Here is a 27,353-nt window from a genome sequence, read left to right as displayed (position 1 = left end):
TATAGTTGCAAGGAGAGATAAAGACAGCTTTCATTCCCACAGAAGAGTATCACAGCCTTGGCTGTCAGAATTTTGTGATATGTAACTCGGTGAATAAAATCCATTTGATAATTGGGGTAAGTAGTAATAGAATGTTTATAATAATTGTTATGGGATCAATGATGGCATTTATTGATCTGCAACAAAATTTATGTCTAGGTGGTTTTAAAAGGGTATAATTTTTTTTGCACTAAGACTTTTTTCTTTAATTTCCTTCATTGTACATTTAAAGGTTATCAGTTTTTCAGTCTTTTTCTTAATAGAAAAAAAAATAATAATAACAACTGTTTTGTCACTTCAGAACTGGCTCAGGTGTGAAGGATGGGGGGAAAACATTTTCACGCTGTCTGCATGACTTTAGTAAATCAGTGTAATTCCTAGCTCATACAGGGTAGATTTAGAGTCTTGCCCTTGGGCTTAGAGAGAGCGCCAAAATTGGCAAGAGGTTTACATTCAACAAAGGTTTGCCAAAATAACAGTTAAGGTTATTACCAAATTTAAAAACAAACAAACAACAATAATTAAAAAAAAAGACTTTTTAAACATATGCATTTACTGACAATAAAGTTAATGTTGCAATCATTTCTTCAAAACTTCAAGAGTTTTATAAGTAAAAGGTCAACTGGAGAAGTAAAGTTGTCAGTGGACAAATTTCTAACATGTAGCCCCATTTTACTTTCATTTACTGACAGGGTAAAGGTGATTATGTACTCTCCAAATGGGAGGTAGACCCCAGCAGTAACCTGGTGTCTGTTCGAAGTTTTGCTGATTCAAGTCTGATCAAAGGTAAAAAAAACATTTTTTTTTTTTTTTCTTTTTATAGACAAGTGTAGAATTCATATTTAACTGCAGAAAATAAGACATCAGTTATCTTGCTGGTTTTTAGTAACAGTATACACGTATACCAACTGGAATACCTCTTGTAAAAGTACAGCCCAATTTTGTTTCAAAATTGTTGAGTTTAACTTTATACATGTAAATCATGATTCTGTTTAAGCAAAAATGCTAATGGAACTTCACAGTGAAGTTGTGGAGATTAACCATCTCCAATGCTTGGTTCTACAGTGTAAAATTTTTTTTTGCTTCAAATACATTTTTCAAAAAAAATAGTAAATTTGTATGAACGTGTATTATTTCTTTTAGATGCAGTGAAACTTCAAGTTCTTGACAATCTGCTGTTTGTTTTAGATACAGAGGTACGTATGACAGTTTGGCTTAGTTGTCATTTTACAATGTTTTAGAAAGAGTTTATAAAAATATTCTTTAAAACATGTTTCTATTAAATAAATATGCTTATCTTTGGTGATCTTGACCTTACTTTTTATGTTAATCTACTCCTAGTCATTATTTAAGCTTTAATATTCTGCTCAATAAAGACCAAATATGAACTCCATATCTGTTTTTTTAATTATTATTATTTTTTTATACAGAATATCTTAAGCATGTGGGATGTTTATTCTCTTACTTTAATTTGGGATTGGTCTTTAATACATATTGAAGAATTTCTTCTCACTACGGAGTCAGATTCTTCTTCAGTTGTACAGTAAGTAAAGTGTTACAGCACCAGTTCTGAAAAATCTGAAGTTGTCTATAGTTACAGGAAATGTGCAACAGATGCTTGATTTTCTACGGTAATAGAATTTATAGAAATCTTTGAAATCTTTCTATTCAGGACAAAATGTTGAACTTCCTAGTATTGTTAGCTCAGCTTGATGTTTTCTGCCTTTTTTTGTTGTTGTTGTTCTATCTATTTTTACTGCTAAGGAAGATTGTACGTAACCTGCATCATTTTGGAAATGCCCATCTCAAATAAGGTGTAATAAGTCGTATAATATTGCCTGCAAGTCGTCTGATGTTTTGTTTGGTGTTTGTCTTTCTTTGGGATGGATAAATAGTAAGATCTCTGTTCCACAGATGTAAAAAATCAAAATCTGGAGTTACGAGTATTGGATAAAATCCAAAATGAATTAATGGCAATTAAGGTTAGAAGAGAAGACTCTTGACTTTTTCCATTACTTTGTGCCAATTTAAAAAATAAGGACTGTATACATTTGAAAAACTTTAAAATGTCATTAGTTGAATGTATCCTCTACATGCTAAAAGACTGTTATTTTGGGATGAGCTATATGGTTTTAAAATGTACCAATTTCAATAGAAAACTGAACTTTATAAAACTCAAAACAAAACTCCCCAGTTTTAAATAAGAGTGATACAGTATTCTTTGTTTTCTTTTCTTCCCCTCTGTCTTTCTTTCTATAGGCAAGGACTTGACAATGTTAAACTGATAGCCATGACAACACCCACTAACAAACAGGTAGATTGTCTTTATCTATATTCTGTTCCTCAGTTGTTAAGCACGTGTTCTCAGGAGGCCAAAGTCAAAAAAATGAGATGGAACTAGCTCTTAGGATATAGTGGGGATTGTTCCAATGTCTTGACACGTTGACCAGGGCAAGCTACCCTGTTTTTTTGGTGTTTTTTTTTTGTTTGTTTGTTTGTTAGTTTGGTTTGGTTTTGATTGCTTTTTTTTTTTTTTAATAGTAGACAGGTAGGAAAAAACAGAAAAAAATATTATTGTTTCATATACCTTCACAGATTTCTTTTAGAATAGTATCTGTATCTATATAGTACTGCTGTATTCAGTAACTACCTCCATGTACAACCAAGGGTGTTAATTGAAGTAGAAAGCCAGGATGAACACTATCGAAGATTTTCAATGAAGCCTGACTATTTATATGTGACAAGATCTAAAATTTCATTAAACCTTCTCAAATTGTAGAATCAATCATAAGAATACAGAAATAATTCTCAAAAATCACTTGTTACTAGTGTCTCAGTATCATTTATTTCTGACATGTTTGTTTCTTTTTTTTGTAATATATAGATGAGAAGTTTAATGGTTTTTGCATTGCCTGCTATGCAACAGCTCTATTCTTTGGAAATATCTGTTGTTTCTTCACTTGTTCAAAGTTGGATTGGTACAGTATGTGTTGATTTTTTTTGTTGTTGCTTTTCTTTGAAGAAATACAATTGTTTTAATAGATATAAGTATTAAAAAGCATACTGTGTTATTCTTGTTTAGATTAGAACCAATTTGTGCTAGAAACTGTGCAGAAAATGTGCAAGAAAGATTAAATGATGTCCCGAAAGGATGGAGAAAAAGATAACATAGCAAACTGGACAGTTTAATTCTATGTCTCTGGCCTGTTAGAATGTTTCATACTCCTGCCAGTTTTTCTTGCTGCTGCTACAGCTAAACACTGTATTAAGTCTTAAATTGTCTCAGCATAGAAAAATGCTCTGGGTTTCCTTGGGACTTGCATAAGTTTAGATGACAGAACTACTTAGTTTCTATGTTAAACTTTTCACAAGAAAGCAGTTTAAAAAGCAAGAAGGTTGCAAAAGGACAGTGTGAACTTCATGAATTAAGAATGCTATAAAGACTGTTGAGGTGGAGTGGGTATGTGAGACGATACCAAGTCAGAAGTCTAAGCAGTGCCTCTTAACTGGATAACTGGAATCGTGAAAATAAATTTAGTAAGCTCTGGATCTGATAAGCAATAAAATAGAAAGCTGATGAAAGGCCCTCAGAAATTTTAGATGGTGGAAACCATGCAGAAATTAATGTGATAAACATAAAAGAAAAATATTCTTTCTGAGAGAAAGGCAGTAGGTTGTTTCCAGATTAAAAAGTTAAAGAACACCTTATGCATTGCAGTTTTGATTCTCATTCTCTCTCTCTCTTTTTTTTTTTTTTAATTGATATCTTCTACCACCTAATGATTTCTGTTGTCATATTGCTATAGGATACAATATACTTCTTGGAAGGAATTCATGAAAATCATCAGATGTAAGATAATGTTTTGTATATTACCAGCTTACTGTTGCATAAAAATGCAGATTACTTGTACATCTAGTTGTTTTAGAGTTGAACTCACATAGTTCCCTCTCATCCTCAGATCTGCTGAAGGCCCAGTTTCTATTGTTGTGATGAGAAGTTTAACTGAAGCCTTGCCAGAAAACAGGTACTCTTTTCCTCAAAACCTTTTTTTTTTCCTCATCTGTAGTTTGGCATTTATGTTAAATTAGTGTGTTTTACTTTATCCCTCCCCCAGACTAAGTCGCTTACTTCACAAACACAAATTCACTGAGGCTGAGAATTTTGCAATTCAGTTTGGACTTGATGTTGAGGTAAGTTGCTTGTGCTTGATAAAAACATTTGGAAATAGATTAACGTAACTGAACTTACAAGTAAGTTTCTTATCCAATAGTCCATCAGAAAACACTAATAGATCCATAAGTCTATTGAATGTACCTTGAAGTGGAACATTTCCCTAAGAAATTGCTGATAACCAGAATTTATTGTAAATCCACCATATTTAATAATAAATTAATGATCAATTAGAATTTAAAGCATTTCTGTATGGTCATCTTCGTATTTTTATTTTATATATAGGCATTCTTACTAATTTAAAGTTTTCTTTACAGGTTTTTGATCCATTAATTTTTTTTTCTACAATCTTATAGACACTCAGAGCTGAAGGTAGAAGGTATAACTTTAAAAGATTGTGTATGAAGTATGTGTTCCCTCTGCTTTTATTTTTTTTTTCAAAGCATTTAATGCATATGGACACTGAATCTCAAAAACAATGTGGAGGAAAATGTAGAGTTTTCAGCTTTAGGCAGAGTCCTCTGTTTTAAGCTGAAGTGCATCAGATTTAAAACTGTTTTTTATTTTATTTTATTTTATTTTATTTTTATTTAAACAGCTTGTATACAAAGTGAAAGCAAGCGCTATTTTAGAGAAGCTAGCTTCCGCTTCTGTTGGGAGTTATGGGCAAGAAGTCTGGCTGGATCTTGTGAATGAAGCCAAAGAAAATCTGCATAAAATTCAGGTCTCCTTAATTTTCATATTTCGTTTTTATTTTTTTTAACCCTGATCTGTTTCCCTAGCAGAATAATCATAAAGGAGCTTGGAATTAATTTCAGTTGTTTCCTTACTCAAACAGGATAGCCAATTTGTTGTGGATTACTGCATGAATGCTCCATGGCCACTATATGAAACCACTCAAGAAATGCTAAACTATGCTAAAGTCAGAGTAAGTGGTTTTTGCTTGTTTAAATTCGATTGTTTACTGTTGCCCATTGCTATTACATTCTCCTGTACAACTTGAGAGGCGGGACACCTTCAAACCAGTTACAGTCATTCAAAAAGCTGCATTATAAATTGTGTTATGAAATGTGAAGAAGAATCAAGACTTGTTGCGACTTCATTCTTGCTATTGCTTAAAGGCAAAAAAGGGCTTGCAGTTCTATTTTCACACCAGAAAGAGGGTTTTAGTTTTGAGTAGTCTTTATGAGTTCATTTTCAGTACTAATTTGTGGAGTAAAATTTCAAAATATGTCACCTTTTTTGTTTTAATTATTTTAGCCTTTGTTAACTTAAACAGAATCAGAGAGGTGCGTGTTATCTGTCTGATCCTGCATCCGTATTGAAATCCAATCCAAAGTCTAACATTGTGGAATAAAGACTGGTTTATAGAGGAGTTCATAGATGTACTAAGTTTTTGTTAGTGTCTTCATTAAATTCATAGTACTGTTTTTGGCATGTTCTGCATCAACAGAGTTGTCAGCCTATCTATTTCATGTATTTGTTTCAGATCTTGAAGAAAGATGATAAAACCATTGTTCTACCATCTGATGGGGCTCCAGTATCCATAACTGAGGTGAGGATGAATTTCTTGGCCTTGCACTGTGAAATGCACTATTATGATGTAGAGTTTTAAAAACTGTACTGTTAAACATTTTAAAAGTCTAAAAACTATTATATTTTAAAGTATGAAAGAGAACCACAGCATTGACAAACTTCAGGGTTAAGCGATTCCTTCAGTCTTAGATTCATTTAGGAGTGCTCTAGAAGACAGAGGCAGAACCTTTCTTAGGTGCTCTTTTAAGTATTTTATTTCTTATTTAGTCCTGTTGTATATTGGACAGCAATCATCCACCTTCGAAGAGAATCCATGTAAACTATTTGTGAAATTGAAATTTTGTATTAATGCTTTATTAAACAAACTTATATATGTTACACATGTATTTAACTGAAATTCTTGAGAAGCCTTTATTTTCTTCCATTCTTCCTCTTTATGATAGTTAGATCTAACCATTTAATGGTTACTGTTTAGTGAGGCAGATATTGACCTCAACCTTTTGTCTTCATTCAGGTATTGAGAGCTCAGGCGAGGCTTACGACTTTCTATGGAGCTTTTGGAGTAGAGAAATTCAGGTTTGCTTTTGTTAATTTTGTTAATTCACTGTGGTGAAGGGAGATTTCAGAGAGGTTCAGCCTATATGTTACAATATATATCGTTTGTTGCACTATTTTGTATATTTTTTTGTATAATTTTATAGAATTTGTATATTTTTTTCAACGTATGCAGAAGGGGTGTGATTTTATACACATGTGCACACATGCATAATCTAACACTCTTTTCTCTTAGAGCATATAGTATGAGCTAGAAAAGGTTTGAGGTTCTCCATCTCCATATCCTTTAATATCGATACTTAAAAAAACAGATTTTCTTTTCCTCCTCTTATTTCTAGTGGTATTGCTTGGATAGAATTCCTGAACAATGAAGACATTTTCAGGAATATCCTTTTTCAGCTAGAAGAAGGAAATTTACGTTGTGCACAGTACCTCTGGCTTAGACATCAGGTAAAATGGCATAAACCTGTCTTTAGTATTTACAGGGAATGTTAACTACCTTAAGTCTTCCAGCCTTCTTTAACAGAATCAGACCAATGCTGTTACAAAACAGCTCCTCAAAGAAGCAAATGCAGAATCTCATATTTTGTCACTATGATTCCATTTTCATCTCACTCCTTAAAAGGCTGAATTTCCTATCGATCTAAGAATAAACTAGTATATATGATGTCAGAATATATATTTCTAGATCTGAAGAATGACAGTCCTTAATTTATTCTGTGGTGACTATAATCTTCAGTACACCTTCTTGGGAGCACAGCTGTCATAGAATTTTTCAGTGGACACTTGCTGGCTAACAAATCACATGGACTCTACTCTGAATGACACGTTCATAATAGTGGCTACGCACTGCTATATTCATTAGTGCAGAGCTTTCAGGTCTATGTTGTTTTCTTAATAAGACAAAACTATAGGCCATGAAAGTATAGTAAGTAAAAGACACGATCCTTACACCATAATTTTGAAGAAAAAAAAAAAAGAATGAAAAAAAAGAAAAAGCTTCAGTTGTATCTTAAGATGAAACTCTAGTCTGTTTGAACAGAGCTATTTTTTTTTTTAATCCTATCTATGGCTGCTGAAACTTTTCTTCTTATATTTGTGAATTCTACTGCCTCTTCCTGTTGGTGAAGCAGCTTTACAAATTATCTGATTTACACATACTCCATAAATCTGTAATTGTTCTGTTTTAAATTTTAGGCAGATTTTGAAAGCAGCTTTGATGAGAAAATGCTGGAGAATTTACTGAATGCCATCCACGTCACTGTTCCTTTGGATGAGCTATGTTTGTGGCTTAAAAATGTTGTGATTCCTTTCTTAAGAAGAGTTGCGCCGAAGGAACAGGTAAAACTAATTTAATAAATGTGAAATGTAATCTTCTTAAACTAATTACATAGTCAGACCTACAGAAGTTTTATTTTTGAATGTCAGAACCTTGTTCTCCTCTCTCTTTACCGTACAGTATTCCCTACAGCTAAAAATAATTTTAAATTATTTAAATAATTTTAAATTATTTTTAAAACAAATTTATAATAGCAAATTTTGCTTTGGTAGATAGTATAATTCTACCTGTAACTATATTTCTTACAGAAAATATTAGCAAAATGGCTGGAACAAGGCGCTCGAAACCTTGAATTAACTGATAAGGTAAGTTGCACTGCAGAAACTTTATGTGTTTTGTACTTCCATATTTATAATACAATTTGCTAATATCAACTTTTTGGACAGGCAAATTGGCCAGAAAATGGACTCCAAATGGCAGAGGTTTTTTTTACAAGTAAGAATCGAGGTGAAATGGGACTGACAACTTTTGGCCAGTGGACTCCTTTGGTAAGAAATGTGGATTAAGGATTTGCTATTCGGAAACCCCAGAACATATGTTCTCTGCAAGACTTAGATCAGATTTGGGTCACTATTGCTTTTGGTGAAAAATGAATGACTTCCATGTAAGGAAGGAACTGAGTTTCAATCATCTTCAGTTTAAAGAGGGGAGGGGGGGAAATAAAGCAGTGCAATACATATATGCTTTAACAGATATATTAATAGTTTAAATACAATTCATATTCTTGAATGTTCTGTAATGTGCTACAAAACACTTAAATTTCAATAAAGATACTTAGGAACCTCAGTTAGAAACGTCTCGTTTCTGTCAGGATTTTTGGAAATTGATCGCAATTAACTATGCGTTTGTGGCCTGGAAAAAACATTAACATCATCAGCTAGTTCTAAGGTTATGAATACTGCATTTGTGTAAACAGATATAAATTCTGTATGTTGTATATCCTAGATATACTAGCATCTGTAACAGTGGTACAATGAATGTGGAGAAAGATAAAGCTTTAAGCTAACCAGCTGTGTATTTTACAAATTGAAAATGTTAACATACTGTATTATTTAGATCTGTCTTAAATTTGTGAATCCTGGATTTGAAGCACATAATGCAAGTAGGAAAGTTTACTCTGCTAAGTCCCACTTTCAACATGTACCTTATTTTTTTCATTGTATGCCAGGCGAAGGTTTGGCATGTAGATCCATTAAATCTCCAAGGTTATAAGGCATACAAAATTGGAAATTGCAGCAAATCTTCTAATGTTTCAATTTCTAAACACTGTTTCAGAGATGTGGTGACTGTGAAGAGGTACATAGGTTAAAGAAGCTGGTAAATGATTTACAAGAACTGATAAATCTGTACAGAAAATACAACTTCAGGCTGGCACTCTGTGATTTTGAAAAGGTAATTCTGCAGACACTTTATGAAGTGCTTTTGAGTACTGGATTGTTCTGAGGAGAAAAATCCTATAGCAAACAATTGGAAGTTAGACAACAGAAAACCTGAAATTTTGGTGGGATTAGTTAAACTTGTGTTCGTAAGCTGCTAAGGCTATTTGATGTGTTGTGTTTGTTGTAAATTTTTGTTTCAACAGCGGGTATAAATACATAATGTAACAAGATACCATGAAAAGGTAGGGCTTAAACATGATGATTGGCAGTTCGGTACAGGTCATATATACAGACATGTGAAGCAAGTGTTAGCAACCAAGAAATTAAAAAGTACAATTGAACCGCAACTTTGTAAAAGAAATATATTGGTTGTTTGCTTTTATGTGAGCTAAATTGAGATGCTAGGTCCTGAAATCATTCAGTTGATTTAAACAGGCAATGGATATTTAGTTAGTCATTAGTGATATGAAAGATCATATTCTGACATGTGATGTTCTAATATGGCATTTTTATACTTGCTGCCTAGGAAAATGCAACTACTATTGTGTTTCGCATGTTCGATAAAATTTTGGCACCAGAACTTGTCCCATCCATTTTGGATAAGTTTATAAAACCCTACCTCTGTGAACACAATCTACAAAAGGATGAACTTCTTTTACAGTATATAAAGGTACCCGTATATTCTTTATTTTGAAGAAAGCTATTTGAAAATGAGTAAGCAAAAAACAAATTTGACAGCTGTTTTTATTCATTTACACCTGAATTTTAGAACCACATTTCAAATTAGTTTACTGTCAACAAACTTACTGAAAGTTACTATTTCCGTAATAAGGCATTAACAGATACACAGGAAGATAGCCAAATCTGTCCCTTAATGTCTAAACAAGTTTTAATTGTTATTTATATTCTAAAATATTCCTGTTTTTATGAATTCAAATATCCTAATTTTTTATCAAAATATACAGGATTTGCTTGAACGTTGTTGTACACGGTCTACTTCAGTATTTGAAACTGCATGGGAGGCAAAGGCAATAGCTGTCATTGGCTGTATCTCCAATACAGATGTAAGTATCTTTAACAAAATAGGCATCAAGGGGCTCTAATAAATCAATTCAGAATGAAACACACAATTTTTACATAAGTACATGAGTACATTTTTACATCAGTGGTATGAGGAGGAAATACTGTGCTGTCTTTTTATTCTGTTAGTAATCTGCCATGTGATATTCTTTGCTTGAGAATCTAATTGCAGTTTTGATGTCATCACATAGAAAGCTCACCAACTTTGGTATGTCTGAAGCTGAAGCCCTACAGTGTCACAAATTACTATAACCGTTTTCTAATCTAATTTGACACGTCTTATTATGATAATGAATGCCCCTTGTGCAAGTGGAGATTTAGTTAGGAAATAAAATGCTTGCCTAAAGAAATCACGGGTGAACAATACTTCAAGAGATTATCTTGTAACTCGTTTTGAGAACTAAGCTCTTTATCTTCTTTTTATAGCTGAAATTTGATGCAGTTCTGCAGATAATGCATGGTGCTGTGGTACCATGGAGTGGAGCAGTGGAGCAGCTGGTAAAACAGCATTTGGAAATGGATCATGTCAAGTAAGGCAACATCCTGTAGTCTATGCCTCAGTTTTTTGTGCACATTTCAGCTAGATTAAAAACAAATAAATGTGTCTGATGTATTGAGGTTATCAAATAATATAGCTGTAGGTAGCAAATGCATTAATAGGAGTCTCATCTGTCCACAGAGTAAAGTTACTGCAGGAAAGTTACCGACTGATGGAGATGAAAAAGCTTTTGCGAGCTTATGGGATAAGAGATACTAATCTTTTAAAGGACAAGCAGATGATAATGGTAAATGATCATCACGTCTCTTATTTTTATTAAAGAAAAATATCCCTACACTGACCTGCATGCATTTTTATGAGCTATTAGAAGCCAGATTTTGCAAAAGAGCTTGGCAATGGATAGCTTCCACTTGTTATCAATGTCCACTTTTCTTGCTGTGTTCAGACTTCATAACTTCCTTGCACTGTGTTTTTCTTAAAGAGGACATGGATCTAAACTGATCAAAAAATTCTTAAATCCAGTCTCAAGTTTATTTTTCAAGAATTTCATGTGATTTTTGGTTTGATTTCTTTATACTTGAAATTCATTCATCTTTTGCTCAGTTACTGCGTTTTTAAGTGCTTTTATATGTTTGTTTTTGTTAAGTTTTAGCAGCTTAGCTCAGGCAGCCCAAATTGATTAGTACAGAACTGATAATAGAGTTTTATAAAAATAAAAGAGAGGGGAGCTAACAAAATGGAAAAAATAGTTCTCTAAGGCCTTCAGATCTGATTTTTGCTAAGGACACAAGCAATACCCGTTTTTTAGCATCTCCCCTTTGCTAGGTAGAAAACATGAACATTTATAGAAAAGTTCTTTGCCATCATGTGGAGCCAGATAAGATCCCTGAATTTTGAGCGTTCCAAGGGTAATTCATACATCTGTTCTAACTACATGATTCTCTTCCTCAAGCCTATTCTTCTCCCAGTTATGCTTTAATCAAGATTAATCTACAGACAGAATTCTTAAACTTCTAGATAACTTGCTTGGTATGAACTGTACAATTACAATGCAGAGTGTGTAAGTGATTTCCCTTGTTATTGTATAAATCAACAAATTAAATTCCATATCTCTTCTCACAGAGGCTGGTGAAATACATTCTTAAACAAGATACTCCTACTTCTTTGGAGGATGCTTTGAAAATTGTATCAGCATATATGTTGCCCACCATGGAAGTCTACATTCTGAGGATGATAGACCTGATTGACAAAGAGAGGGTACTAAAACATTTCATGTCAGTTGATCTCAATATTTAAAGACAATGTGGCCTATTTTCAAAACGGTAGCAACTGTTGCACTGCTTGCTGAAACCTTGTACACAGTTTACATATCCTTGTTTTATTTCTGTTCTTTTAATTGCACATATAGCTGCCTGTACTTAACACTAAAAATTCAACCACTCTCAGCATTTTAAACATCATGAGCCGTCCCTTATTTGTTGAGGAAAAAAGAAAAGACAAAAATAATGTCCCACATAGAGAAGACAAGCTTGGAATTGAAGTCTCTACGTGTATTCACATAATGTTTTGAAACATGTAACTTTACTTGCTGCGTTACTGTAGGTGTAATTACTTTTATACCCTGTGGCTATCTCTGGTTATTTTATTGGGATCTCCTCTACCCTCTCAAAAAGGGGTCTTTTTGATTAAAAGAATAAAATTAACTCCCTTGCAAAGAGTTCCTCATGTTAACGCTTCTGTCTTATTAGGTTGTGATATTCTTGATAAACAAAGCATGTTTTAAAAACACTGCATATTGGCCCATTAACAAAACTGTATTTTAATTAGCCTGTTAGAGCAAATACCTACCTTAGCAAGGAAACACAAATTTTACTGAGAGACGTAAAATTTTACTAAAAAAATACTCAGTATCATAACTACATATAATCATAAGTATATATAACAGCTTTTCCATAAGCAAATGATTTTCTGTTTTGATTATTTCTTACTTTTTTCTTTTTCTTTTTTTTTTTTTTTTTCCAGGGAGAGGAATCTCTGACTTTGTTAAAATCTCTGACTCTTGCTGAAGCTGAGAAAGTTGCAGAGAGATTGACTATATGGGGAACACTGGTACTACAGAATAAAGCAGATAATTCTGAAGAGGTACTACATCATCTCACACTGTAAAATGTATCCGTTAATTATTTTAAATATCGTTCTTACCAAGATGCTTAAACAAAGGTAGGAGATGAAAATGTAAAAACTATCTTCCAGCAAAATGGGATCAGCTACTGTTTCTGTTTTGAGCAGGAGGTTAGACTAGGTAACCTGTTAAAGTGTCCTCCAACTTGAATTTATTCTGATTATGGATGCTATACATTTATGTTATTTTTAAAGACATACGCACAAAGTGGCTTGGCTAACTGAATTTAATCATTTATAAATCCTGCTGCATTTTCGTCCCTCTAATCCTCTGTGTCTTCCAGTTCTTTCTTTGATTGCTTGGAAAATACCTATTTAAAAATCGTAAATGTGGTTTTGCCACACACCAAAGTGGTTCAAGGCTTCCAAGTTGACCGTACACATCACTCTTGTAACCACAGAAGAGCATTTTTGTTAACAGTTGTTTTATGAAGTTATTCTGTTAAGGGGAAGGAAGAACAAAAGAAGAGTGGGGATTTCTCAAATCTTGTGTGAGAGCTAACAGAGAGCTATGAAATATATGCTATTTCTATAAAGGATGCTTATTTACAGTAGATTTTTATTCCCCTGCTTTTCAACTAATAGTATTTTAGAGCTGAAAATTGTTGCTAAGACATTTGTAGAGCACTGCATACTATATTAATAGAGTGGTGGCCTGAGGGTCACTGTCTGTTACTGACCAAGCGAAGTGTTAACCTCTCCCTTCCTTGCAGCACAAAAAACAAATGTTTATGACAAAAACACTTGTGGAAATCCTTAAACTCCTGTTCAGCATTCAAAAAGGTAAGCCATAACTTAAAAATCTTATGTTTTGTTTGTAAAAAGCAACCAAGAAGTATTTTTATTTAATTATTTTATTTTTGTCTCCAACAGACAATCCTCTGAAGAGGGATGAATGTGAAGCAAACCTAAAAATGTTTGAAACACTTGCTACCCTACAGGTAGGTATCTTTGTAGTTTCAAACTACTTTTGATTTACTGTAGTTATTGTACCTCTTCTTCTAATATGGATACTATTGAAAATTATTTGTATTAACAATTTACATGCAAAGGTTGTTTTTTTGTTGTTGTTGTTTTTTTCAAAGAGATTCTGTAGCTTCAATAGACTTAAAGAGATTCTAGAGCCAATTTAAATAGTTCCTGGGAAAGTTCCCAAGCACTGGAACTCAGCTGGTCTCTTAAATTTTTAGCATAGTCTCTTGCATGCTGAGTGGTACTGTCCTAGACCGTACCCAGGCACAGGTTGGAGTTGGAATGAGACAGAGACCATTTGAAATAGGTGCTCCTGGATACTCCTGTTCTATATCCTTTAACAATTTGATTAACCAAAGATGACCTATTTAAAATATTAATGTAAAAGGAGATTGAAGTCTATGCTTTAAATCCAGGTTGTCTGCTGTAAGACTTTTTTTTTCCCCTCATATTGTTACGTTAAAAGGTGAAGCAGTATCTAGTTTATTGATAAAATGTTATTCATATTACTTTACAATCTTTTCTAACCTTAGTCTTTACCTTATTAGAAAGGTTGTGGCTAAAATGACTTAGGCAAGTACATGTCTGTGGCTCTGGCAAGGAACAATAGAATCTCATAGTGTCTGTTTAAAGCAAAAGATTAGATACTCTCCACAAAGTCTTAATTGTTAACACTTCAAAATTTTCATGATAGAGTACTGTAATATTTTATTAAGATCTTATTATGGTTTGCAACCTTAATTTTTTTAATACAGCATTTGAGTAAGAAATATCCTTCAGGATTTTTTGTTTATACACAAAATTCTCTAATTAGTTGCATAAATCAGTAATTGGTAGAAACTAAATAATAATAAAGTCACTTTCTTACTGAAAATATTCCTCTAAGAATGAAGCAAGAAGTAAAAATGTTTTAACAGGAAAAATTCTAAATGAAGTTACATGAATGTAAGTATATCATCTTATTTTTTGTTGCAGGAAGACTTTGATATCTTCCTTTCAGTTGAAGACTTTAGAAATCCTATGCTGATGTCTAGGCTTCTTGAGATGCACATCAAAGCTTACGAAACTGTCAGATCTCTGTCAAAGTCTAGAAAAGAACAGACAATGAATTGTAATTCAGATGATGGTAAAGTAAAGAATCGTTCTACTGAATCAAGGCTGTACAAACTGGCTTTGCTCCTGCAAAGATCAGAGCAAGAACTGGGAGAAAAACTGGTCTTTAGAGCATTAGATGCTGGAAAAGTTGAAGATGCTGTAAAAATATGCAGGTAAAATTGCAGAGATTTTCATGAGGTTAACTCCTTTAATGGACTTTTGTGTAGTATTTCTGAAGTTTTGTAAAAACAAGCAGATGTGTAGAGTAAAGGCAAGGGTTTTGTTGTGTTTTTCTAAAAATGAGTGTTTAAGCAATATGCTTATGTTGCTTTTAATAGGCATGTAAACTTTTAGTGTCTCAAATGTAAAGTAAAAGATTCCTTACAGTTTTAGGGTGAGACCTAAGTAAGGCACAATATTAAATAACCATTAGGAGAGCTTCTCAGCTTACATAGGTAGAAGAAAATGGTTGTATAGTGACCATACGGACCACTTTGTGGTTTCTAACTGGTCTCTTCGTCATGCTTAGGTTGTCAGATAATTTAAACTTACTATTATCTTCTCCCAAAGAGGTCAGACGAAAATCTTAAATATCCTTCTTACTATGATCATGTTCTGTATCTCTCAGGATATATCTCTAAGGTAAGCTCCGTTGTGTTTTTTTCACTTCAGTCACAGAAGCTTAATTGCAGTGAGTCACATACGTGAAATAAGTAAAAGAGAATTAAAGAATTAGAACAGAATGTCGCCTTAAGTGAAAGCCCTAGGGACTATTGGACTTTTTATTATTATTATTTATTTTTAACATCCATTTTTTAATAGGGACTTCTATGAAAATCACTGTAATGAAGAAACAGGGAAGCTACTGTTTTCAGCATGTCAAAGGCTTTGTCACATGTTGGGAGCTGATGTTCCAATGATCACTCCTAAAGATATAAACCTTCCCGCAGTGATCTATGAAATGGCTTGTCAAGCAGCTACAGTATGTAGTCCAGGTAATTACTCTAATTACTGAACACTATTTATTTGTGTTCATGTTGGAGAACTGATCAAAAGCAAAATTCTATATAAATTATCTGTCCAAATAGCTGCTGCAAAATATTATTTGCTTTTAATAGGGTATATGAGCCTTCCAATCATAGTATATTAATAATGATCTTAATATTTTTGCAGATTTGCTATTAGATTCTCTGGAACTATGTAAATATAGTTTGGTTGCCAAGGAAATTTACAGACAGTGCCAAATAGAAAACTATGGATTTACAGCAAAGGTAATTTCTTCTAATTTAAATATATTTTTGAGTATATGTAATGTCCTGATTGATGGAATAGAGTTAATTGTACAGGTATCTTTTCCTATTTCTTCAGGAATATTTAATCAGTTTGTTCAAAAAGAAACAAAGGCAAAACAAATAAGCCTACAACTCTACAAATTAGGGTTTCTCTGAATACGCGTGTACTTCAGTGTAAGGTGTAAATGGTTTGAGTACTGAAAGCAGTGCAGCAGTGGCACAAGTAATTCTCCACTTGTGTATTAATAAATCCTGCTAGTGTGACTGAAAATAGTAGGGCTTTTACTGAGTAACTGCTGCCAAGACTGCCAGAGAGCACAGAAAGCTGTCTATATTTAAAAAAAAAAAAAAAAAGAGCTTTCTTTAAAAAAATAAAATTAAAAAAAAAAAGGTAAACAATGGCAAGGAGAAGGTGATTATTTATTTTGCTTTATTTTGATTTTCTTAAATGCATGTATTACGTGAAGGTGTTCGCAGCTATTTTGTAAAACTTAAGATGGATCAAGTTCTTGAAGAGCATCTTTGTCTTTTGTTCAGGTCGAGTAATGCTTTGAGCTTCTTGAAATGAATGGGCTCTTACAGTTTGAGTGGAATAGATCAAAATGACTAGGCAAGCATATTTATGCACTGAGTGTTATTTTTCTAAAAAATGATCCATTTGAAAAATGTTTGCTAAGAATGTTTATGAAAGTCTCCATTAAATTAATTGAGAATGAGTTTGGGCTGTGCAACTAAATAAGTGCCACATGAAAGAGAAATGTGGCTGCTGCATAAGCAGGAAATATATTTAATGCTAGTGGACATTTAACAATAAGTAGTGCAATAGAATCCATTTTCAAATATAACAACATTTACTATTCCTGTTTATAAACTAATTTTTTGAAACATTTAGTTTGTGAATAGACGTACTCATTAGCTGTTCTTTTTATTGTGTGTAATTTTGACAATGTTTTTATTTAGACAACATCTTTTGGAGGAGATAAAGATCCTTATGAAGAGTGGACTTACAATGACTTCTTTAATGAAGATGGGATAGTTCTTGATCCACAGACAGCTCTTCCAGTTGCATATGAAACTATTTCTTCTCTTCTGCCTGTTTCTGGTAAACTTGCATTCCTGAACACTGAATCAATATATAAGCTATATTTCATAGTGATTTTTATCTAGGACAATTTGACAGCTGTGCTTGTATAGAAATTAACACCTCAGAAATGTCAGTTAGACAAGCTCCTGGAAGAAATACACAAAAAACAGTAACTGAAAGCTATTGGTGTATATTCCTTTCTGAATTTGAAAAGATATTCCCTTCTATAAAATAACTTCTGATGAAGCACCGTAAAAAATAAAAATAAAAAAGGCAGTCCTGGCTCTTAGAATACATATGTCTTCTGTTCTTATTCAATTTGTATTTTATGTACTTGAAGTGCAGTATTTTTAAGGTATTTCAAGGCTTTACAGTGTTGTTGAGATCTTGGTACATTGCAAATGTGTATTTGTCTGTCTTCCAGAGAACAAGCTCTATCCTTTGGACTCCAGCAGCCTGGCAAACTGCGCATTTATTAAAGGTATCAGAGTGGCATATTCACCAATTCAAAAGTATAAATCAGACAACCAAAACATGACAGATTTAAATTAAACCTATGCAAGAATGAATAATTTGTAGTTTTTAAATAGTTGCCTAGGAGTTCCTCTTAAAGCCATGTGCTAGGGAGACAGCTTGGTTCAGCACAGAACACACCTGGCTAGATAGCAATTGCTACCATTCACCCATGTAATTTTGGACATGTTGTCAAAGCCTGTACTTTACTACAGTTCTACCACTATGAGCATTATCTAGAGTCTTTCCAGGAAGATGACAAACTTCTGTTATTTGAACTAAAATGGGAGTCTGTATTAAATTAAAAAAGCTCTGAAAATTTAAAGTTTCAAAGGAGGCTAAGTCTCATCTTGTGGCATATTAATTTTGGTATTCTAAAAATAATATGCGTATTCTAAATATTCATTTTCTGAGATTATTTTGTTTCTGAAATATATCATAGGACAGAATCTTTTGCTGCCAGCTGGAACTCCCATGTGTGCAGTGCTACAAAACCTCATGGAGTGCAGTCAGTGCGAGTTAGCTTTGCGGCTAATAGTCTGTTCATATGGATCCTGTCTTCACCACGTTATATCAAACAACATGAATTTGTCCCTGAGTGAGAAGGTATGACAAGGGCTATGCGGAAATTTTCTAACAGTAAATTGTACAAGTATGCCAACTATAAACAAGTTTAGTTTTATAAGTATTTGATAAGATAGGGAGAGGCTATTGCCATGACCTTGTAAAAAATTACTACCACCTGATAAAATGTTCAGTTGTTTTGTTAAAGGAGATGGCAGTTTCTTCCCTATTTCTTGTGGTCTTCTGGTTCTCTTTACAAAGTACATTCAAAACTACACTTCTATCCCCTGCAGAAAGGCCAGGAGTAAAATGAAGGTTAATAATGGTTTATTATACCCTTTCACATTGTGTTATCATTGGTTAGACTGGGAAAAGTTGCAAGTAGAATATTGAAGTCATGCTCCTCACTTCAAAAGCATTGGGAAAATTAATTTATTTTTCTAACTGGAAGAGGTCTTTTTAAGACCTTAATTAAATCTGAAAATACTATTACTGCAGTACCTCTTAATATGCTATAAATGGTAAGAAGTTGAAGACTTGGAATTTATTTTTAAGTGTGTGCTGATTGTCTTTTTTTATATTAGCTACATGATGTCAGTATGCTAGCTGAAACCAAAAGCTTTCTTACTGCAATGAAACAGAAGTCTGCTTCGGTAATTATGACCACTATCCTGACTTTACTACACAAGGTAAGAATGGTCTGAAAGGGGTAAGAAAGAGCCCATTACTTCTGCCCTATCAAAGAAGAAACTACCCTTCATATTACAGAACCCCATTCTGAAATTGTTATATGGCCAAATGCCACAAAACGCATGTGTTGGGGAAAAATCGTGCACCCTGGAAAACCATGATGAAGATGAGGGGAACCACTGACAGTACTGAGGTGGTGGGAGGGGATTGGGTGACAAAGCTTCATATTTCAGTTGGGCAGGGGTGAGCTGGATGGCCTAACAGGGTTGGCCCCTACAGTCCCAACTTTCTGGGACTGTATTTAAAACAAATAAATAAATACATTTTGTTATACTTTATACAAACAGACCTATTTAATCACATTCCTAAGTTTTTAACTTTTCTTTCCAAAATATAGGTGTTCAACTGTCGTCTCATAGATCAGGACCTGGCACTGGGATATTGCACAATTTTGCCCAAACAAGATATGTTCAATAAGCTATGGGAAGTCATAAACAATACGTGGCAAAATTATAAAAAAGTTCTGGTAAATTCACAAGCCAATGTATTTCTTTAGCATATACAGAATGTTTAAGAATTTCTTCAAGATGTCAGCAATGTCATAAAGAAATGCAGAAGTTTGCTTTTATTAAGGGTATAGCTGTCTGAACAAGTTCCTCACTGTAGGGGACCAGTGAGAGATATGCTACCACTGTTAGCCACAGTGTAAGATAGTTAGCATGACGCACGTCCAAGCATTAGCTTACTTCATCATGACTTATTTCAAGGCTTGAAATTGTTTTTTCTTATTGGTTGTTTCTTTTCAGATCCCACCATAACTTACACCTACAGTATTTTGGAGAAATTGTTCTCTTATAGCAATTTTCACAAAAAAGAATGAATAAACAAATCCTCCTGTTAAAACGTGAAGGAAGCTGGAAAGTAAAGCATAACAAAGAAATAGGGAGGGAGAGTAACATAAATATGGAGAAGAGATGATGTCTAAAAACACCTTTTATATTAATTGCACTTAGATCAGTGCAGCACTGTTAAAATATTTTTGAGAGAGAAACTGAATTTTAAAGTAGTTTTGAAGTGCTAACTTAGCAGGTAAGGGAATCCTGATAATATGTTCTGTGAAGATTGTTTCCAGCTTCCACAGTTCTGCAATCATCTGTGAAATTGTTTTAAGCTCCTCCAGAGATTTAGACCTTATGATTTTCAGTTTTCAGATTATTTACTATACTTTTATTCACTTCCTTTCTCACTTCTTTAAGGCAGTTGCTTTGGTTGGAGTACAGCTTGCTACCCAATGTGGTGAAGCAAAAGAAAAGAAAAAATTCCAAGAGGTGGTTACCGATGCAGAATGGGGTATCCAGCTTGGTGAATTTGGAGTGAGTTTGATTTTTATCTATAATTTATTTATTTTATATTTTTATTAACTGATTAAATATCAGTACATTCAGAGGATTGTTGATTTTAAATAATTTTCCATTCAAAAGTAAGGAAAGCTGGGCTTTTTTTTGTTTGTTTGTTTGTTCTTAACTTCTCATTCTGCCTACTTAAATAAAGCTCAGAAAATGAGAATGTAATAATTGAGAGTGCTATAAAAGAACTTTGAATGCTTAAGTATTATTTGGCACAGGGAATAATCAGCAAATGTATTGCTTTTTCCTGCTCTAAAAATCTCTGGATTTAAACTAAAGAAAAAGATTGACTATGTAAGGAATTAGTTTTGATATTGTCTGAAAGACTTCTTTGGGAAGAACATAAAATATTTCTTTATTTGTAGATTTCTTTTGAGACTGTATTTAGACAACCCCCGATAAGAAAGAAGGAACTCATAAGAACACTGGTACAAAATCCAAAAGTAAACACTGATCTCATATTGAATTACTGCAGGTAATAATTGAAGAAAATCAATTGTGTCTAATTGCTGCTGTAATGATAACCATGCCTATGAAAATCTGTTTTTGTTTAAATAGATACTAATTTATGTAATATACAAATTGTTCTTTATATAATAGTATGCATTGGAATACATACTGGTCTCTGGTGAAATTTTTCATAAGGAAATAAGCAGCTTGATGACATCACAGGTTACAAAGAAAATAATATTCTGTCCTCTTCTAGTACTTTCATGCTGGACAGTGGTGCCGCACTGCAGCTTTGCATTGAAACACTTCTTCTCCAGAATGCTAATACAAATCATGTCGAAGATGACTCGGCAGAACACAGTGAGAAGCAACCTCATTCCACATTACTGGCTAGAGCACTAGAAATAATTCCTCTACTGAAAAGCACAAATGAGCTGGTCACTAGGCTCAGTGGAATATTGCTCAAGGTAAAAATAAAATAAAATAAAAATAAATAAAATCCCTGCAGTATGCATTGAGTCTAATGCTGCACAACACTTGAGTGGCAGATTAATAATTCCATAGAAATTTCAGAAGACTACTTTTTCCAGCTGTGCTGTAGAAATTTTCAGCTTTCTACTTTTCTAGAAGAAAGATAGAAAAATAAGTCTAATTTTCTTGAAAAAATATTAGCTTTTCATCGCAACTTCTCTTAAAAAAACGATGGAAAGTAATCAAACAAAAAAGCCACTTCTAAAAATCAACCACATTGGAACTAATTAAAATTGCTACGTGAGAAGTAGATGGGGCAAAAAACAATGTATATCTGGGTGGTTTTCCTTCTCTTTTCTTTTTAATCACTTAATGCCTGGTCTTTCTGCAATGCCCTGACAATTTTTTTTTTTATGATTATGAAGTAGAAGTCTCTTGTTCTAGAGCTATATGTTGTGATGCTTATACCCTTTCTCCAATGTTATGTCAATATAGTTGGTATTAAAATTGAAAAAAGTTAACTCAGTTGTATGTTTTGTAAGACAAATCACTATAAAATTGGTCATTATTTTGAACAGCTTGATCCTTATGACTATGAAACCATTGAAATTGTCCTGAAAGTAATGCAAAATGCTGATGAGAAGAACACCAATATCCAGATCAATCAGGTATGTCCATACCCTGTTAATGGCTTCTGTATTCTGTTTGGTTTTTTTTGCTTATTAGTGTAGTTATTCAAGAGTGTTGAAATTAATTGAATAATCTCTAATTGAAGAGATAATAATTATAATATGGAATCTCTATTGAATCATAATTATTGAATCATAATTGAATCTCTACTGCTCTCATTCAGAAAATAATATTCAAGAACTAGTGATCTCTAGCTGTTTCTCAGCAATGGTTTGTAAGAGGGATAAAACTTTACAGATATATATATATATATATAGCAAATCTGACAAAAAATAATCTTCAGGCAAATTTTACTGGGGGAAGGGCGCAAGACAGTAGTCCTGTGGCTTTTTTTCCTTGCTCTTTTTTTTTATATTATTATTTTTTTCCCATAGGCTTTGAGCCTTCTCAAACATCTGGAGTCTTATAAAAGAATTTCCCCACCTGTGGACGTGGAACACCAATATGTTGCAGAGCATGTGATTCCCTTATCTCCAGCTGCTGAAACCAGACTGCCTTTTCATCTGATATTCTTCAGAACTGCTCAATGTTTCTGGAACATTATATGTATGTTCAGTATTTTTTCTAGCTATATAAATGTATGATTCCCTTTCTCTGTTATCTATGAACTTTAAAGTTCTACAGTATTTATTTTATATTATCTGTATTTCTTTATTAATACAGTTATGTTCCCCAGTGCCTCTGAAAGTACTTTTGGTACCAAATTTCTTTCTAGTGAGGTAGCTGGCTTTCAGTGGAGCTAAGACAATACAATGCAGGATTCAATCCTCAGATGATTTTTTTAGGGCCTCTCAAAGACCAAAGTAACCCACATATCTGACAAGCCAGGCCAATTAATAATCTTATAAATTAACATTATGATCTTTTGCTCCTAGTGGAGGCCTGCACCTAACAATAGACTGAAAGTGCTTAATTTCGTAGAGAAAGCTGCAACTAGACTGTGACGCTTTCGTAAGTTGCTGTCTTTTTCCTTGCAGCTGCAGAGCTCAGCGAGGAAACCTTTCCAACACTTCTGTTGATTTCCAAACTAATGAAGGTAAAGTTGCATCTCGAAAGGATTTATTTCAAACTTTTCCTTTTTTGCCCCTCCACAAGAAATAGTACAAGCTTTCTTCTTTCTTCGTTGTGATTTTTGGTCTTGCTATAGACATTTTGACAATGTTTAATCTCCTTTAATGCTTTTCTAGGTTTCACTGGATACTTTACACATGTCTGCAGCTCAACATGTCTTTAAAAAAAACTTGAAACCAAAAATATATGAAATGAGAAACTCTGGATATACATCAGTTGTTAACAAGGAAACAACTAAAACCATGCAGACAATTCAGTCATATCTGCTGTCTATAATTAATCCAGAGTGGGCTGTAGCTATGGCTCACAAGATTGCACAAGAATTTCCAACAGGTAAGGTGCATATCTGATGACCTGAGGGGAAAAGCAATAGCGGGAGGAGAATACATTTAAAACAAGAAAAGCTAGACTGTAACCACACATCTGTTTAGTATTCAGAGATAGAACCTGAGGAAGCTGGAGAACAAAAAACATTTGTCTCCTACATCCAGTTTTGAAAAGTAGGCTAGAATGATACCCATTGTGTAATACTATCACTGTTAAATCCTTTTTTCCTCTTTTAAGCCATGTTGTCTTGGTAAAAGTTCTTGCATGTTTAGCTTTCCCCAAGGTACCTTCTTCTGACAGACAAGCTTGCCAGCAAAAGCAAATATTTCAACCAGATTTAAGGTATCTTCTCCCTTATCAGAATCCAAATAGGTACTTTTTAGGAACAAGAGCACTCCTAAACTCTTTAATAGTGTTATAAAAATAAAGCAAATACACAAACAAACACATTAAAATAAAATGGATATTCTGTATAAGTTAGAGGAGATTCATGAAAACAAACTCTATTTACTTTTTACCCCCCTTTTTTTTCCCTTAAAAAAAAAAAGGTCCTGACCAGATTCAAGCCTTGAAATTCTGTCTCTTTCTGGCTGAGAAATGGTTAAAGAATACTACAGCTAAGGTAATGGCAAACTTCTTGCAAAGCTCTTGTTGTATACTCAGGTATTTGCTAGCTCTTTGTCTCTTGGTGTTTTGGGCAATGATATATAAAATGTATCATAACCAACCCGGTTATGGGAAGTACTTTCTTCTGAGGAGTCACTTATGCTGTCATTCCCCCAAAGAACTGTCTCTTTCCTTTAACATCCTGTTCATGACCTAGCAAAAATAAGGCTTATGGTTCTTGGAGGTTGAACAAATAAGCATATAACTTTAAAGAACAAGAAGATGTTCTTTCTCCTTTTATGAGCGTTTCTATTACTGCAGAAGATTCAGATAGAGCCTGTTCCAGATGTTGGATCAGTAGCATTATTAATTTGTGTTTGAGTTCCAAGACTCTAGCTATTTGTAGGAGCATATATATATAAAGTCTGCTTTGCCTCTTTATTTTAGGCTGATTTTTCATGGCTGGTAGGAAAAGGTGAATGAGAATCTCATCATTGCTTATAAATTTCAAATATGCTGTCGAGCCGTTGAGACATGATGAACACTAAATAGTTCTCTGACACTTAGTCACTCTTTTAAATAGAATTGTGCCAAAACTGAACTATAATTTTATATACTGGTGCATGTGGTACATATTTTTATCTGACTTCCTTACACATAACTTTGCTTACAATTTTTTAAAATATTTTCTTGCTAGAGCAGTATGGCTAATATTATTAATACTAGTTCCCCAGTTGAATATTCTGGACTATAAAAAGTTAACGATTTTTCTAGAGCTTTTGAGTAAAAGGAGATTATTTTATTTAAAAACTGTTTTGCTAAAGGATGATTCACGTGAAAAAGCAGAAATCCTACAGAAGAAATTGTATATACAGTATAAGCGATCAGCAACAGAAAATGTTCTAATAACACACAAGCTGAATACTCCAGAGCATTTAAAGTCTATTGGGAAACCAGCAAATCTTATCATTTTGTTATATGAACACCACAGTATAGACCAAAGAATCCAAAATCCAACTGGCAGAGATTATCCAGGTGAGTATATGCTTAATCTAGTTTCGAAGAAGCAGAAAGCATTTATTTTCAAAAATGCTAAGCAATATAATACTAGTCTGTAAATCCATTGTCTCAATCTATTTATGCAGATATCCATACAGCAGCTAAGGAAATAGCTGATATTAACGACTTGGATATGAACAAAATTTGCGATAAGCTGCTGGATAAATGGCTGTGTCCAAGTGTACTACCCTCAGAAGTAAGTCATCACTGAATATTTGGCTTTGGAGATAAATGGCCAGTTACGTAAAATATATCTATTTTTACCATTTGCTCAAAAAACTAATTTTTTTGCACAGTTCACCATTAGTACTTGTGAACCTATTTAAGTTGCCTCTGGATTCAGACTACTAAGAATTTTAATGCCATTCTTATATTGTTGCAAGCCACTGTCTCCAGTGAGAATAATTTGAAATGCTTTCCCTTTTCTCTGTACAGAGATTAAAATCTCATCTTTGGTTCTACGCTAATGTTGCATAGCCAGTCAAAAGGAGTAAATGAATGTTTAGAGTCACCAAGAGGGTGAATCTTGTCCTGTTGCAGCTTAGGAAATAGAGGGTTAATTGCTGCCTGTGTAGCATACAGCTGGGTGAAAAAGGGCAGAGAGCACACATTGCCTCTGCTTCAAGATACCAGTTAGCAGGGTGAGAGATTAAAGAGCGGTGTTGACTGCCAAGCACACAGTTAAATAAAGAAAGGAATGATAAAATTAAAATTCCTTTCCTTGGCTGCACTAGCAGGGGTGCCCAGCTTTTACAACAGGGTTTAACAGGGATATGACCCAGTTATTTATAACAAATCAGATAACTCTCAAAACTACTCTTTCATGTCTTTTTAAAGAAAACTCAAGAAGTCTTCGGAGATATATGGGAAGATGAAGAACTCCGAAGGTATATACTTCATCTTGCATATGATACAGCAAATTTTTTTTTTATCTTGCAAGTTTATATGGCTTTTTCAAGAAACCTATCACAGTATGTGATTCAGAACTTGCTGCTGCAGCTGCAGATAAAATAAAATTTTTATTAACAATGATGATAAAACAAGTTTAGGCCAGAAATGCCATGATTGTTTTTTTGTCATATAAGTGGTGTTGTCTTTACTGATTATTTCTGCATCTTAACATTTATTAGAGCTGCATAGGAGATAGAGCTGCCCCAAACACAAGTTCTGCTCCTTTGTTAAAAGTGCAAGAGCTACACTTGCACAAGAGCTACACATGCTGAAAAATAATTATTTAGAACTTCCACATGTTGTCAGACATGTTGTTTTGTTCCCTAGAAAGCAATGGCACTGGATTCTATAAAAATATCTTATGTTGCCTTCTTATTTTCTAGTTACATCAGTCTTGAATCTTCAAATACTGATGTATACAGTGAAATGTTATTTGCAATAAATTCAAGATAAAAGTAAATGTTTTAAGGATAGTTATTTGCAGGTTTTCTCCTCGTTTGCCTTTGAATCTCTTATCCTCAAACTCTTTTTAACAGTGAAATATATTTAAATTTGAAGGAAAATTGATGCACTGTTTCAGTAGCTATGCTGTACTTGTATTAAAAAGAAATGCATTTTTGCAGAGTTCTGTATCTGCTTCAGTCACGTCCAATGGATTACAGTTCCAGAATGCTTTTTGCAATTATAACATCTGCCACATCTGTAAGTTTCTAAATTTTAGTTTTAGCGTGCTACTTATGAAATTTTTTTATGTCTCATTAAAATCAAATGTCTGCTTAGCTGTATTGATTTCATTCTAAGGTATTTGTGTCTGTCTTTGGATAGTTTGTATGTCTGTGTGAGCTCTGCTTCCCTACCTTCTCCCCTCCCTTTTGGAGTAAAACTGTGTTGAATTTTGCTGTTGACTGTCAAGAGCAGCCCTTGAACCCTGGATTTTTTAAATTTATTATTGATAGTATGTGAAAATAGCTTCACTAAATATTTTCTAGAACATGCTTTAAACGAGTGTAATAATACATTGGCTCACTTTGAGTGGAATTTAAACAGAGGGAAAATTATTTTAGCACAAACTTAACCTTCAGCTGCTCACCTGTAGTAAAGATATTTATGATACTATATATCACAAATATTTTTCTTGCATGCATGAATAGCCTTACATCTAGAAAAACAGCTGTTTTAGCAGTGTTCTTTAAAGTTGACATATTTCATCTAGGTAGTATAAAACTTGAATGTAAACTATTCTGTTACTTAGCATGTATTTCTGCTAAACGCATTTCTGCCAAAAGTCTTAGAAAAATCCTGCAACATAACCTGCTTTCCACTTGTTCATCCA

General features: G+C 33.5%; 1 protein-coding gene across 1 annotated transcript in view; it reads left to right on the top strand.

The window, feature by feature from the left end:
- KNTC1 (kinetochore associated 1) overlaps nucleotides 1-27,353 on the top strand; it is a 38,198-nt gene that overhangs the window by 3,012 nt on the left and 7,833 nt on the right. The window contains exons 8-53 of the mRNA XM_032198987.1: nucleotides 6-116; nucleotides 732-825; nucleotides 1,183-1,235; nucleotides 1,470-1,582; nucleotides 2,299-2,353; nucleotides 2,924-3,022; nucleotides 3,846-3,889; nucleotides 3,999-4,064; nucleotides 4,155-4,230; nucleotides 4,809-4,934; nucleotides 5,049-5,138; nucleotides 5,700-5,765; nucleotides 6,261-6,322; nucleotides 6,640-6,751; nucleotides 7,499-7,642; nucleotides 7,889-7,945; nucleotides 8,027-8,128; nucleotides 8,916-9,032; nucleotides 9,546-9,689; nucleotides 9,985-10,083; nucleotides 10,526-10,629; nucleotides 10,779-10,884; nucleotides 11,721-11,855; nucleotides 12,621-12,740; nucleotides 13,493-13,562; nucleotides 13,653-13,720; nucleotides 14,727-15,019; nucleotides 15,669-15,841; nucleotides 16,020-16,117; nucleotides 17,099-17,240; nucleotides 17,647-17,703; nucleotides 18,178-18,341; nucleotides 18,884-18,988; nucleotides 19,387-19,515; nucleotides 20,246-20,362; nucleotides 20,761-20,870; nucleotides 21,102-21,312; nucleotides 21,895-21,984; nucleotides 22,381-22,552; nucleotides 22,984-23,042; nucleotides 23,194-23,410; nucleotides 23,953-24,026; nucleotides 24,835-25,045; nucleotides 25,156-25,265; nucleotides 25,907-25,956; nucleotides 26,644-26,722. Of these exons, the coding sequence (XP_032054878.1) occupies nucleotides 6-116; nucleotides 732-825; nucleotides 1,183-1,235; nucleotides 1,470-1,582; nucleotides 2,299-2,353; nucleotides 2,924-3,022; nucleotides 3,846-3,889; nucleotides 3,999-4,064; nucleotides 4,155-4,230; nucleotides 4,809-4,934; nucleotides 5,049-5,138; nucleotides 5,700-5,765; nucleotides 6,261-6,322; nucleotides 6,640-6,751; nucleotides 7,499-7,642; nucleotides 7,889-7,945; nucleotides 8,027-8,128; nucleotides 8,916-9,032; nucleotides 9,546-9,689; nucleotides 9,985-10,083; nucleotides 10,526-10,629; nucleotides 10,779-10,884; nucleotides 11,721-11,855; nucleotides 12,621-12,740; nucleotides 13,493-13,562; nucleotides 13,653-13,720; nucleotides 14,727-15,019; nucleotides 15,669-15,841; nucleotides 16,020-16,117; nucleotides 17,099-17,240; nucleotides 17,647-17,703; nucleotides 18,178-18,341; nucleotides 18,884-18,988; nucleotides 19,387-19,515; nucleotides 20,246-20,362; nucleotides 20,761-20,870; nucleotides 21,102-21,312; nucleotides 21,895-21,984; nucleotides 22,381-22,552; nucleotides 22,984-23,042; nucleotides 23,194-23,410; nucleotides 23,953-24,026; nucleotides 24,835-25,045; nucleotides 25,156-25,265; nucleotides 25,907-25,956; nucleotides 26,644-26,722 (5,094 nt within the window). The remainder of the gene's footprint in view (nucleotides 1-5; nucleotides 117-731; nucleotides 826-1,182; nucleotides 1,236-1,469; nucleotides 1,583-2,298; nucleotides 2,354-2,923; nucleotides 3,023-3,845; nucleotides 3,890-3,998; nucleotides 4,065-4,154; nucleotides 4,231-4,808; nucleotides 4,935-5,048; nucleotides 5,139-5,699; nucleotides 5,766-6,260; nucleotides 6,323-6,639; nucleotides 6,752-7,498; nucleotides 7,643-7,888; nucleotides 7,946-8,026; nucleotides 8,129-8,915; nucleotides 9,033-9,545; nucleotides 9,690-9,984; nucleotides 10,084-10,525; nucleotides 10,630-10,778; nucleotides 10,885-11,720; nucleotides 11,856-12,620; nucleotides 12,741-13,492; nucleotides 13,563-13,652; nucleotides 13,721-14,726; nucleotides 15,020-15,668; nucleotides 15,842-16,019; nucleotides 16,118-17,098; nucleotides 17,241-17,646; nucleotides 17,704-18,177; nucleotides 18,342-18,883; nucleotides 18,989-19,386; nucleotides 19,516-20,245; nucleotides 20,363-20,760; nucleotides 20,871-21,101; nucleotides 21,313-21,894; nucleotides 21,985-22,380; nucleotides 22,553-22,983; nucleotides 23,043-23,193; nucleotides 23,411-23,952; nucleotides 24,027-24,834; nucleotides 25,046-25,155; nucleotides 25,266-25,906; nucleotides 25,957-26,643; nucleotides 26,723-27,353) is intronic.

Source organism: Aythya fuligula, chromosome 17, assembly GCF_009819795.1.
Source record: "Aythya fuligula isolate bAytFul2 chromosome 17, bAytFul2.pri, whole genome shotgun sequence".
NCBI lineage: Eukaryota > Metazoa > Chordata > Aves > Anseriformes > Anatidae > Aythya > Aythya fuligula.
Note: the sequence above shows the minus strand (reverse complement) of the source record. Positions and strands in the feature narration are given on the sequence as shown.